The 11,793-nt window shown below is 36.9% G+C and overlaps 3 protein-coding genes and 1 long non-coding RNA gene across 7 annotated transcripts; 2 read left to right on the top strand and 2 right to left on the bottom strand.

The window, feature by feature from the left end:
* Positions 1 to 2,615: 2,615 nt before the first annotated feature.
* Positions 2,616 to 3,469, bottom strand: LOC108851523 (uncharacterized). 2 transcript variants are annotated; one of them, XR_008944775.1, is made up of 2 exons: positions 3,032 to 3,469; positions 2,616 to 2,906 (listed from the first exon to the last, which is right to left on the bottom strand). It is a non-coding gene; the product is annotated as an uncharacterized LOC108851523 (long non-coding RNA). The 2 variants fall into 2 exon arrangements; XR_008944774.1 differs by having other exon boundaries at positions 3,249 to 3,469.
* A 1,094-nt stretch (positions 3,470 to 4,563) lies between these two features.
* LOC108850126 (uncharacterized) lies at positions 4,564 to 7,070 on the top strand. Its single transcript, XM_018623704.2, has 4 exons — positions 4,564 to 4,582; positions 4,646 to 6,208; positions 6,298 to 6,692; positions 6,765 to 7,070. The coding sequence occupies exons 1-4, from the start codon at positions 4,564 to 4,566 to the stop codon at positions 7,068 to 7,070; spliced, it is 2,283 nt and encodes a 760-aa protein (XP_018479206.2).
* Positions 7,071 to 7,446: 376 nt separating this feature from the next.
* LOC130511085 (uncharacterized) lies at positions 7,447 to 7,926 on the bottom strand. The gene has a single exon (XM_057007912.1). It carries the CDS (start codon positions 7,924 to 7,926, stop codon positions 7,447 to 7,449), a length of 480 nt encoding a protein of 159 aa, XP_056863892.1.
* Positions 7,927 to 8,576: 650 nt separating this feature from the next.
* Positions 8,577 to 11,546, top strand: LOC130511967 (shaggy-related protein kinase eta-like). Of its 3 annotated transcripts, none has more exons than XM_057009946.1 (9): positions 8,577 to 8,775; positions 9,426 to 9,854; positions 9,919 to 9,993; positions 10,056 to 10,112; positions 10,203 to 10,343; positions 10,440 to 10,490; positions 10,568 to 10,663; positions 10,764 to 10,847; positions 10,921 to 11,546. In XM_057009946.1, the coding sequence occupies exons 1-9, from the start codon at positions 8,761 to 8,763 to the stop codon at positions 11,116 to 11,118; spliced, it is 1,146 nt and encodes a 381-aa protein (XP_056865926.1). In that variant the 5' UTR covers positions 8,577 to 8,760; the 3' UTR covers positions 11,119 to 11,546. The 3 variants fall into 3 exon arrangements, with proteins under 3 accessions (XP_056865926.1, XP_056865927.1, XP_056865928.1); XM_057009947.1 differs by lacking the exon at positions 8,577 to 8,775 and adding an exon at positions 8,909 to 9,011; XM_057009948.1 differs by lacking the exon at positions 8,577 to 8,775 and adding an exon at positions 9,039 to 9,062.
* Positions 11,547 to 11,793: the final 247 nt, after the last annotated feature.

The following is an 11,793-nucleotide window of genomic DNA, read 5'->3' as shown; positions in this document are numbered from 1 at the left end:
ATATTAATTTAATAATATGTTTGGCTAAAATTTGGACACCGGTCTCTTTCCATCTTCACCATTTCATAATATTATACTGGCTTTGCAAGTTTCGTTTAAGAGCATCTTTATCGACAAACTCTTAAAGAGTTTTAAAAGTATGGAACCCACATTTTTGTTAAAACTTTTCCCTTTCTCCTCTTATGCAAGAGGCAATTTTCAGCTTTTTGTGGATCCCGCTTCTCTCTTCTTCTATAAGATTGGTTAAATTTTTTTTCTGTTTTTTTTTTTTTTTTTTAAATCGGAAAAAAAAAAACTTTAAGAATCATTTTTAAAGTTGTAGCAATGAGGATGCTCTAATTGTAACCTATATTAATCCTTAACAAATTATTTATAATTAATGAAATATGCAGCTAAAACTGAATGCATAGTTTGTTAATATTTATATAGGTTACAATTAAACGTGAATGAAACTTAGATAGTAAGAACGGGACTTCGTGGTCTGGTGGTAAAAGAATTTCGACTAAAATGTCCGCCATCACGAGTTCGAACCCCGACCACAGCGGATTTAACATGGTTTTCGTTTGGTTTCCAAGATCTTCCTCGCCAGTTCTGGTTGGATGCGGTGAGATAGTCGGACTAAGTGGGAGATCCGGATACCTGGATTATAAAAAAAATAAAACTTGGATAGTAAGTATATTAACATATGAACTGAAAACATATGAATTATTATGCCTTAAAAATAATATGAAATGTAAATCAATACAACCAAAAGTATGATGTCCCATGCATAATTGAACAAAAATATTAATATAATAATATGATTTTGTTGTCATCTCCAAATACTACTACTGTTATCAGTTTTACTATTGATTGTTAGATTGATGTTTCCAGAACAAAAAAATAATACTAATAAAGAAAAAGAAACAAACATGGTAAGTGAAGCTACGCCATTAGCCATTAGGTAATAATTAAAGACCAAAGAAACATAAATGCTTTTTTTCATGAATGTCAAAAAGAAGTTTTCGGACCACATGGTCAAACTTGGATCTTTGACAATTTTGTTCCAGTTCACCCTGCTCTAACTTTCTTTAATTATTACCTGACACATGTTTGTTTACTTCCAATTTATTTAGTTTTATACCTACTGATGTTTTAGACCACAACTGTGGAATATAGACGATTGAAAAAATCATAGAAAATGATGTGAAAGTGTAACTATAAAATGCATGATTATTGTTATTACTTTTTGGCTTGATTTTTATTTTGTATTGGTTGGTAGAGATTACCTCGAATAATTTTACCAACAAAAAGTGAGCGTTATTCTTACATTTCACTTTATTAAATCAAGAAAACTGACAATTCTACATCTAATATTTTTTCTGCATCTAATATTTTCTATTCATTTAGGCACCTGATAATACCAAGTTAGACCTTAACCAACCGATTCAAACCTGGCCGACGACAACGTCTATGTATATGCCTTTTGATCACGAAATTTCCATAGAGAAGAGTCATTGCCTACGTAAACTTGAGGGTGTTTGTGTAACTTTTTCTTAAGAAAAGAATCGAAATTTATTAAACTCATTAAGGGAAAAAAACTAGTTTAACCCTTATTTATCAACTAATTACTAGTTTAACTCTAATTTTATTTTAATTACTAGTTTGTTTTTCATACCCAATTTACCCTTATTTTCCTTGTTAACAAAAACAATAATTACAAAAATGCCATTACTAAATTTTCGGAATATTAACGATTTTGCCACTGACAGATTTATGTTGTCCACGTGTTATGTAGCCACAGACTTAAATTTATTTTTCGTTGGTGACAGATTTATTTCAAAATTTATAGACTTAATTAATTTTTCACAGATTTGTTATAATAAATTTGTCACGTTTGGTCGTAGATTTATTTAAATTTCACAGATTTATTAGGAATCATTAGATTTATTTTTTTTGGCCACAAACTTACTTAATTTGAACAGACTTATATAAAATTTGATAGATTTATTTTTGCTATGGCCACAAATTTAATTGTTTTTGACAGATTTAGTTAATTTTGACCGATTTATTATTCTTTAACCACAAATTTATTTAATTTTAACAGATTTAGTTAGGATTTGATAGATTTATTAATTCTTTGACCACAGATTTAGTCACAATTTGACAGATTTGTTTAAACTTCACAGATTTTTTTTAAAACTCCACTTAACCGGAATAGTTATTTCAATCAGATTAAATCAATTCATTTTGAAATTATTTTATATAAAAGTGATTTAAATTGATCTAAACCGAAACCTCTACAACCAACAAATAATCAAATTCACGTACATTTCCACCCATCATGTACGATCACTTTGTTCTGCATTATGTTCTCTCCTTAACATAAAGCTGCTTCCTTTTTCACTCATGGTGATGGTGCAAATAAGCCAGTCAATGACTATTTGAGAAAAACAAATGGTTATCTGGCATTCACAATGGATATATCCTTAATATAAATTTCCTTCATCTTGCATTATGTTCATCTTCTACACCCTTGGCTTATTAAGCATTCAGTAATCAGTACTTTCTTCTGAACGACTGAACCAAAATGTTGTATAGAAAAGCTGATTCAATGTTTAATGGTTTCCAATAAATGAAAAGAGAATTGCACCACTGCATTTATGAATGTGTGATAATAACACTGTTATGCTAAAAGGAATAAGCATGTAAACAAGAACATGACACAACAGTAAGTAGTGTTGTTTGGGATTTTGCCTTGTTACAACTGAGAAATAGCATATTCACCAGTAATTGGTGGAGTCTTGAAGCGTATGCTAAGGTGGAGACTGGGCAAGTTAATGCTACTTAGTTATTGGTGGTGCAAGGAAAGAACTTTCCCTCCAATCTTTGCAGAACTCTTCTGTTGTTAATCATAAGAGTTGTACCTGCAACAAAATAGGGGGGAAATGTCCATAGGTTAATGAATCTAAGCAACGAGAAGTGAACGAGTTAAGTTAGTAAAGAAATAATCAAGGAAACAACAATCACACTTCCACTATTGAATACATACAAATCAAAGAAAGACTCCCCTAACCAATAGAAAGCTCAGTTTTTTTCACAGGGAATAATGAGATGACAGTCTCTGCAATCCAGAAACAGCAAATCTTAACCATCCGTTAACCAAATCAGAACAAGGAATGCTAAAAAGGGATTATAAGACCTAGAAAAAAATCGACAGAGATCGGTGGTTCTTATAACCGGAGAGTTGGCAGCGGAGATTACAAAACCTGGGAAAATTGAGCCTTCTCGAGGGAAGGGTTTCCAACACTTTCCAGATAAATCAAAACCCTTCTCACCGGGGAAATCGATGCTATTGTGGGGAAGAGGATTTAATCTCCGGCAAAATCGAATCCAACAGCTTTTCGAAGGAACCCTAGCTTTTGATTTTGAGTGGTGTGTTCTCTGTTTTTATCGGTACATCACGAAAATATACTATTTTGTTTTTTTATTTTAGGGAAAATCGCATAAAAAACCCTCAAAGTGACAACCACTTACACTTTAAACCTCCAAAGTTTACGACTAGCAACTTAAACCTTCGACTTGGCAATTTTAGTAATTTAAACCTTCGAATTGGCAATTGTTTGCGCTCCGTCATATTCGATAACGGAACAGTTAACCCCGTTAACAGCACAGTTAACTCCGTAAACGGGGTTTAATCAAGTCCGGCGAGAACAAAACGACACCGTTTTGTCTTAACAAAAACGACCTCGTTTTGCTGTATACAATCTGAAAGAGGGAGGAAAAATTGAACATTGATTTGTAAAATTAGGGTTCAGGGTTCTTTTCATTTGTGAAACAAAGAAGAACGAGGGAGACTGATTTCAATAGATACAAAGGTGGATTTCGAAGAACAAGAGAACGATCTCTCGATTTCGTTCGTCGAGAGTAGCTGGAGTCGAGATGAGGTACGAACATGATTTCTCTGTGATTACTCTTGTCGATCGTAATTTCGAAGAACAAGTATCGATAGTGATTTCTCTGAGTCTAATAACATAAGTCTTTCTTGTTGCTCTGTTTACAGGATGAAACCAAGAATAAAACTCAACATCCATTACGGTGGAACTATGGTGAAGACAGATGTAACTTATCGCTATGATGGTGAAGTAGGTTGTAAGGAGAGTTGTTGGAAGTCGTTTGAAATTGGATGGGAGAATTTTGAAGCTTTCGTTGTGAAGGAGAAACTCGTGTCATCAGTTTCTTTGGTTTGGTACAAGCTTCCCAGCGAGGAGATGAAAGATGTTAAGTACGTGTTTGACACGACCAATGACGATATGGTTGAGATACAAACTGCAGGGAGCGAATGTGGTGAAGTAGATTTGTTTTTGGAAGAAAAACGAGAGAGAGATGCAGAGCATGATGATGGATATGAAGCAGACAGTGGTGAGGAATGTCTAGATAGGCCGAGAGAAGATGATGAAGGTGAAGAATCCGAGGATGAGCAACCATTAGCTGAAGAAGAAGAGCGAGTTCAACAAGAGGCAGGAGTTCAACAAGAGGCAGATAAGAATGATGATGGAGATGAAGTTGTTGTAGACGCATGAGATGGTGCTAATGATGAGAGGTTTAAGAGTGTCTTTGAAGAAGGTGCGAAGTCAGCAGCTACTATGAAAGCATCTCAAATTAGAGAAAGCGAAGAAATTGGAGACGAAGCCAGAGAAGCAGCAGAGCGATGAAGAAGATAGGACTGGGGATGCGAAATATCCAGACACACCAGTAGAATCAGAAGAGGAGTGGGATCAATGGATGTCTAAAGGAAAGACTAGAAGCAAGCCTATGTATCATGGCCGTTTGGACGAAGAACCATACATCTGGTTGTTTCAGAAGTTTGATAGTGAGATGGAGTTTAAGGATCAGTTGCTTCGATATGCACTCAACACACAGTATGATGTTAAAATGGCGAAGTCTGAAGCAAATAGAATAGCTGCAGTTTGTTCTGTTAAGAAATGTCCTTGGAGAGTGTTCTGCTCTGTTGAAATCCCTATCAATAAGTGGATGGTAAAAGTGTGTCACAACAAGCACAACCATGAGAAATCAAGTCGGGTCTCAATGCTGAAACAAGGAGTGATTGCCGCATTATTCAGAGAGGAGTTAAGAAGAAATGTGAACATGCAAGCATCTGAGATAAAAGACATCATAAAGGAAAGGTATAGCATTGTGGTACCTATCTCAAAGTGTTATAGAGGAAGACGGATAGCACTAGACTCAATCCTCGAAGCACAAGCCATTCAATTCGGGAAACTGTGGGACTATGAGGCTGAGCTACGGAGAACACATCCAGGTATCATCACAGAGCTGAACACTACTGATGTGAATGGTGTGCCGCAGTTTGACAGCTTCTACATCTGTTTTCAAGAATTTCGAGAGACTTGGAAGAGATGTTGTAGACCAGTTATTGAACTAGATGGGTGTTTCTTGAAATGGGAGTTGAATGGAGATTTACTCTCAGCTGTTGGTAGAGATGCTGATAATAGGATGTATCCTATAGCATGGGCTGTTGTTAAAGGAGAAAACAAAGACACTTGGGGTTGGTTTATAAAGAGGCTGAAAGCGGATCTTGGCTTGGGATTAGGAGACAACTACACCATCATTTCGGACAAGCAAAAAGGGCTTGTAATTGCAGTGGGAGCAGAATTACCTCATGCGGAGCATCGAATGTGTGCACGCCATATATATGGAAACTGGAAAAAATCATTCTCTCGGAGTGAGTACAAGAATTTGTTCTGGGGAGTTGCTTACAGCTACAATGTTGGTGAATATGATGACAAGATGCTTGAGGTGGAGACATATGACCCAGCAGCTCATGCCGCACTACTAAGAACTGATCCAGAGAGATGGTGTAGAGCTTATTTTTCTACTGAATCTCGCTGCCATGATGTGCACAACAACCTCTCTGAAAGCTTCAACAGAACAATAAAGATTGCGAGATCAAAACCTGTCCTCTCTTTGTTAGAAGATATAAGAAGACAAGCTATGCGAAGGATAGCACGGAGGTTTATTAAAGCAGAGAGGTGTGATACCATATTAACACCAATCACTATGGCACTGCTAGAGAAAGCAAGGGTTGAAAACAAATTCTGCACCACTATAAGAAGTTCTTCCACATTGTATGAGGTGAATGAGTTCAATCAAGACTACAGAGTGAGACTATCAACACACGAGTGTGCATGTAGGCGTTGGGATTTAACTGGTAAGTTGTTCTTGTGTTGCTGTCTTTTGCCTTTTTGCCTTTTTGTTCTTGTGTTGCTGTTTTAATAATTCTAGTTGTTTGGTTGTTAGGTATACCATGCAAGCATGCTATATGTGTTCTCGATGATAATAGAGATGATCCTGTGAAATATGTGTCTGCTTACTACCATTCGAGTGTAATGAGAGACACATATGCTGAGAATATCAAGCCAGTTAATGGTGAGAAGTTGTGGAAGAAAACATGGAAAACACCAGTAGGCATTCCCGAGTTTCGGAAGCCTCGAGGTCGACCAAAGCTGTGTGATAGAAGAAAAGAACCATTTGAGGATCTACAAAGGCCTGGCAAAAGTACAAGGCATGGTCGGACTGTACACTGCAGTAACTGTCTACAGGCGGGACATATCAAAAGTGGTTGTAAAAACCAGAAAGTTACAGTCGAAGGTCCAAAAAACAAGAGAGGGCGACCTCGTAAGGCTCCAAGTGACGTAAGTGTTCGTTCATATTATTATTAGTAAGGTTTTTATGATTCAATATTTATTTACCATCTTCAATATCAGGTACCAAAACGACCTACTAAGCCAAGGAAAAAGAAGAATCCGACTTCTGTAAGCAGTTCTCAACCAGCACCAGCTGCTGAATCAAGTTCCACATTTCCTGCTACATCAAGTACACCGGAACAAGCTAGCTCATCAGTGCCGCAGGTGAAGAAGATCAAACGTGGACCACCATTGAAGATAAACAAGAGTGGACCAATTCCAAGAGGTGTTGGTGTGCTACATTGTCCATACACAGATCGCGTTTTTGAGGTCATAAACAACAGAGTTTATGATACCTCAGCTCCCCCACCCGAACCCCCGCAATAACTATGTTGGTGTCCTATCTGAATTATGTTCTTCTGCTTCTTGAAACTATGTTGATGTTTGTGTGCTTTTATGCATTTGTACTGTGTTTTTTTTGTACGGTTTTGAATTCTGAATCTATGGTATTAATGCAATTTGTGTGCTAAGTTTCTTTTTTTATCTTCTCTCTTTGATAACAATTCATAAGACCATTTCATAAAATAAAACCAAACACAAATGTAGCTTAACATAACATTAGTAGAGAGAAATAAAGACAACAAATCAAAGTCTAGTTGTACGATCAAACAAAGAAACAAAGACACATCCGCAAACAAAATACTACTCCCCGATCGAAATCTTCATTAAAAAAAACTCCCCCATCGACATCTTCCTCATAACACTACTTCCCCATCGACACAATCACTCCAAGAACCACAACAAACCCGACAGTTGAAGTTATCAGGACATTCCGATACACCCTGCTCCTCTCGTTCAGTATCTCCACTTCACGCCTTAGAGACTCACATTCTTCACGGCTTAGCTTCAGGTCCTCATCAGTTGAGCTCGGATGATCACTTTCTTTCTCATGAGAAAGTGCCTTAACAACATCTCTTAAGTACTTAATCTCCTCTTTCTGCCCTTTCATGGTATCCCTTGCCTCACACAAAGCCAGATGTTGCCATCCATGCGGCTTCTCAACGTCGTACCAACGAAAAAAACCACAAGCTTCTTTTCTGATGCGACTTTTACAAGTATAGAACCGGCGTCCAGGATTGTCTTCAGTCCAGGCTTGTTCAATCCTTGCTAACCCGTTGCACTTACACAAGATCCCATATTCATTCTTGTACACAATCGAAGATGAGCTTGCACTTTGAGCCATCTATACAACAATGAATAATTATCCATACCCAAAACTCAGTTCTGTTATATAAATTCAACCAAGAAACATACCTGTTTCTTCTCTTCAATTCGTCTTTTGAGCTTCGTGAGAGTGAGATAGAGAGAACAGCAAGAACCCTAATTTCAGTTTTGATTTTCCCTTTTCCCCTCTTTCAGATTAAAAGTGTTTTTTAACAGCAAAACGAGGTCGTTTTTGTTAAGACAAAACGGTGTCGTTTTGTTCTCGCCGGACTTGATTAAACCCCGTTTACGGAGTTAACTGTGCTGTTAACGGGGTTAACTGTTCTGTTATCGAATATGACGGAGCGCAAACAATTGCCAATTCGAAGGTTTAAATTACTAAAATTGCCAAGTCGAAGGTTTAAGTTGCTAGTCGTAAACTTTGGAGGTTTAAAGTGTAAGTAGTTGCCACTTTGAGGGTTTTTTATGCGATTTTCCCTTTTATTTTATTAATGAAATAAATCGAAAATGGCAGCATTGTAATAAATTGAAACTATTGTGGTTATTTGGTCTTTTTATGCTTAATCTCAAAAGCAACGATGGAAAAGAGTTAAACTAGTAATTATCTAAGAAATAAGAGTTAATCTGAGTAATTTTCTCATTAATTAATTAAAAACACGAAAGAAGATGGCGAAGAAAACGGAAAGTAGAGAGAAAAAAATAAAAAAAAGGAGCTGGATGGATTCACATGGCCTTTGTTCTTTCTCTCTCCACCATGATCATTACCAACAAAACTGATTGAAACCCATCTGTACTCTCTCTCTCTCTCTCTCTCTCTCTCTCTATCACTCTTCTCTTCTCTGCCTCTAACGCCATGGCTGACGATAAGGTAAAAGCTACTTCGTTTCCTTTTCTCTTGTCTTTCAGGCAAGATCCTGTTTTTGTTGTTTTCCACATTTAACCCTTCAGCTAGTTGTCTTTGCATAAACAGCTTTGGTCGGAGAATCCTGTTCCTATAAAGATATTTTTCTTTTAATTTGGATAGCTAGTTATCTTGTGGGTTTGTCAAAAGTCTTGTTCTTTTTTTGAGTTACATCTCTGAGCTCTAGAAATGGTTGAGCTCAAGTAGGTTTTGAGTTCTGAGTTAACACTATTCTTTAGCTTTTACTTGAAGAGGTAAAAAAAAAGAAACTGACTTGTAACCTTCTGAGATGTATAAAAATTAAGCATCTTTTCTTTTTTTTGGTCTTAAACTAGCTTCTATTTAGATGAACCATGGTTATAGATCTCGATCTGTAATTTAAATCCACATTTATTAGATAGATTCCTTCTTGCGTTTCTGTTTTGTTTAACCTTTCTTCTCTCTCTAGTGACAAAAGTATATTTTTTTTCCTACTAAAATAAAGATTCATTCACCCTGCGTAACGGCTATTTCTTAACCAATCTTTTTGACTAGTAAAAGAGATTCCTTTTGATTCTCAGACAAAAAGGATTGTGCTTTTAACTCTTAGCTGACCCTTACAAGCTTGTTTCTTACAGGAGATGCCGGCTGCTGTAGTTGATGGAGGACATGATCAAGTCACTGGTCACATTATCTCCACCACTATCGGTGGTAAAAACGGAGAACCTAAACAGACAATAAGTTACATGGCCGAGCGAGTTGTGGGCACAGGCTCCTTCGGGATAGTTTTCCAAGCCAAATGTTTGGAGACAGGAGAGACCGTGGCTATCAAGAAAGTATTGCAAGACAGGAGATACAAGAACCGAGAGCTTCAGCTGATGCGCGTGATGGACCATCCGAACGTGGTTCGTTTAAAGCATTGCTTCTTCTCGACCACGAGCAAAGACGAGCTTTTCCTCAATCTTGTTATGGAGTATGTCCCCGAGAGCTTGTACCGTGTTCTGAAACATTACAGCACCGCAAACCAGAGGATGCCTCTTGTCTACGTTAAACTCTACATGTACCAGGTACCACAACAATTCACATCTTCTGTTTTAAATGTTCTTGTTCTGATACATTTTGTTGTGTTAGATCTTTAGGGGACTTGCGTACGTTCACAATGTTGCTGGAGTTTGTCACAGAGATCTTAAGCCTCAAAATCTTCTGGTATGCAGTTATAACATTCAAGATTCAACTCTTGTGTTTGCTAATATGTCTTTTGTCTACAGGTTGATCCTCTTACACATCAAGTCAAGATCTGTGACTTTGGCAGTGCTAAACAGCTCGTAAGAGATATATAAAACTCTTTTTAAACTCTGTGGCGTTGTTGTTTTGTGTGTGTGATCTTAATTATCGTTTTTACTTTGTGGCATCAGGTTAAAGGTGAAGCCAACATTTCTTACATATGTTCAAGATTTTACCGTGCACCTGAACTCATATTTGGTGCCACCGAGTACACAACTTCCATTGATATCTGGTCTGCTGGTTGTGTCCTTGCTGAGCTTCTTCTTGGTCAGGTAAAACCCAAAATCCTCACTAATCACATTCATCAGTTTCCTGTGTATTCACGTTAGGACTCAGTTCTAATGATTACTATATTCTTATGAATGCAGCCATTATTCCCTGGAGAGAATGCTGTTGATCAGCTCGTTGAAATCATCAAAGTAAGAATCTCTCTAACAAATGATATTTTTTTGCTAAGCTACAAATCCTCATTGTATATATGGCTGCTTGGAAACAGGTTCTTGGTACACCAACTCGAGAAGAGATCCGTTGTATGAATCCACACTACACAGATTTTAGGTTCCCACAGATAAAAGCACATCCTTGGCACAAGGTTTTGTTTATTTTTCTCTCTTAGCATCATCCATTCTTTGTCTTAGTTTCCACTTCAGACATCAACATAACCATTAACTTACATTTTTCTTTTCATTTAGATTTTCCACAAAAGAATGCCTCCAGAAGCGATTGATTTTGCATCGAGGCTGCTTCAGTACTCTCCTAGTCTTAGATGCACTGCGGTGAGCATTGACTCTCTTGAAGTTTCTTCCATTACTTAAGAATCCAACAGTGTTAATAATATGTTTATTTCAGCTGGAAGCTTGTGCGCATCCTTTCTTTGATGAACTGAGAGAACCAAATGCTCGTTTACCAAATGGACGGCCTTTCCCGCCTCTCTTCAACTTCAAGCAAGAGGTAGCTGGAGCATCACCTGAGCTGGTCAACAAGTTGATTCCAGACCATATCAAGAGACAATTGGGTCTAAGTTTCTTGAATCAGTCCGGAACTTGAAAAGGAACAATAGAGAAGAAGTTTTTATATATGAATGTACCACTACTCAGAGGCAGAAGGTAGTTGAAGGCAGGACACAGTTCGAAGTTTTGATGGTGAAAAGAAAAGCTTGTACAGCCTGACTTCCCCAAATCTGCAAGAACAGCCAATTCAGTTTTGTATCTTCTTCTTCTTTCTCCTTTCTAAGTTTGGTAAAAAAAAATAGAATTATCCTATTTTGCTTCATTCTTTCTGCATCTGTAAATGAGTTTAGTTCAGAGTTTTCTTATATAGTAAAGTTTGAGCAGAAGGTGAAAGAATCTTAGTCAAAGAGATCAAAAGTCTTACAAGAAGAGGAAGGCTTTCTCTGTTTTTGTTTCTTTTCTTTTCTACTGTTGAATTTTTGTTGCTACTACCAATTTTTGTGAAATGGTTTGCTTATGACTCTCTTTCTTACAAAGGCTAGTCTCAATACTTTTTTCTCTTTTCTGCATCAAGAGAAGTTCTATGATTTTTGTAACCTTTAAATCATGGTTTATAAATTCATATGATGGACTATTCAGCATTACTGATTTATGAAATGTTGTATTTATGGGTTACTAAAGGCAAATCTCAAGACTTTTTTTCCCCCTCTTTCTGCATTGAAAGAGGTTTCACTCTTCAATTATGGCTTATATTTAACTGTAACAAGTTCTG

This window comes from Raphanus sativus, chromosome 4 (genome assembly GCF_000801105.2).
Source record: "Raphanus sativus cultivar WK10039 chromosome 4, ASM80110v3, whole genome shotgun sequence".
NCBI lineage: Eukaryota > Viridiplantae > Streptophyta > Magnoliopsida > Brassicales > Brassicaceae > Raphanus > Raphanus sativus.
This window is presented reverse-complemented; position numbering and strand designations above follow the sequence as displayed.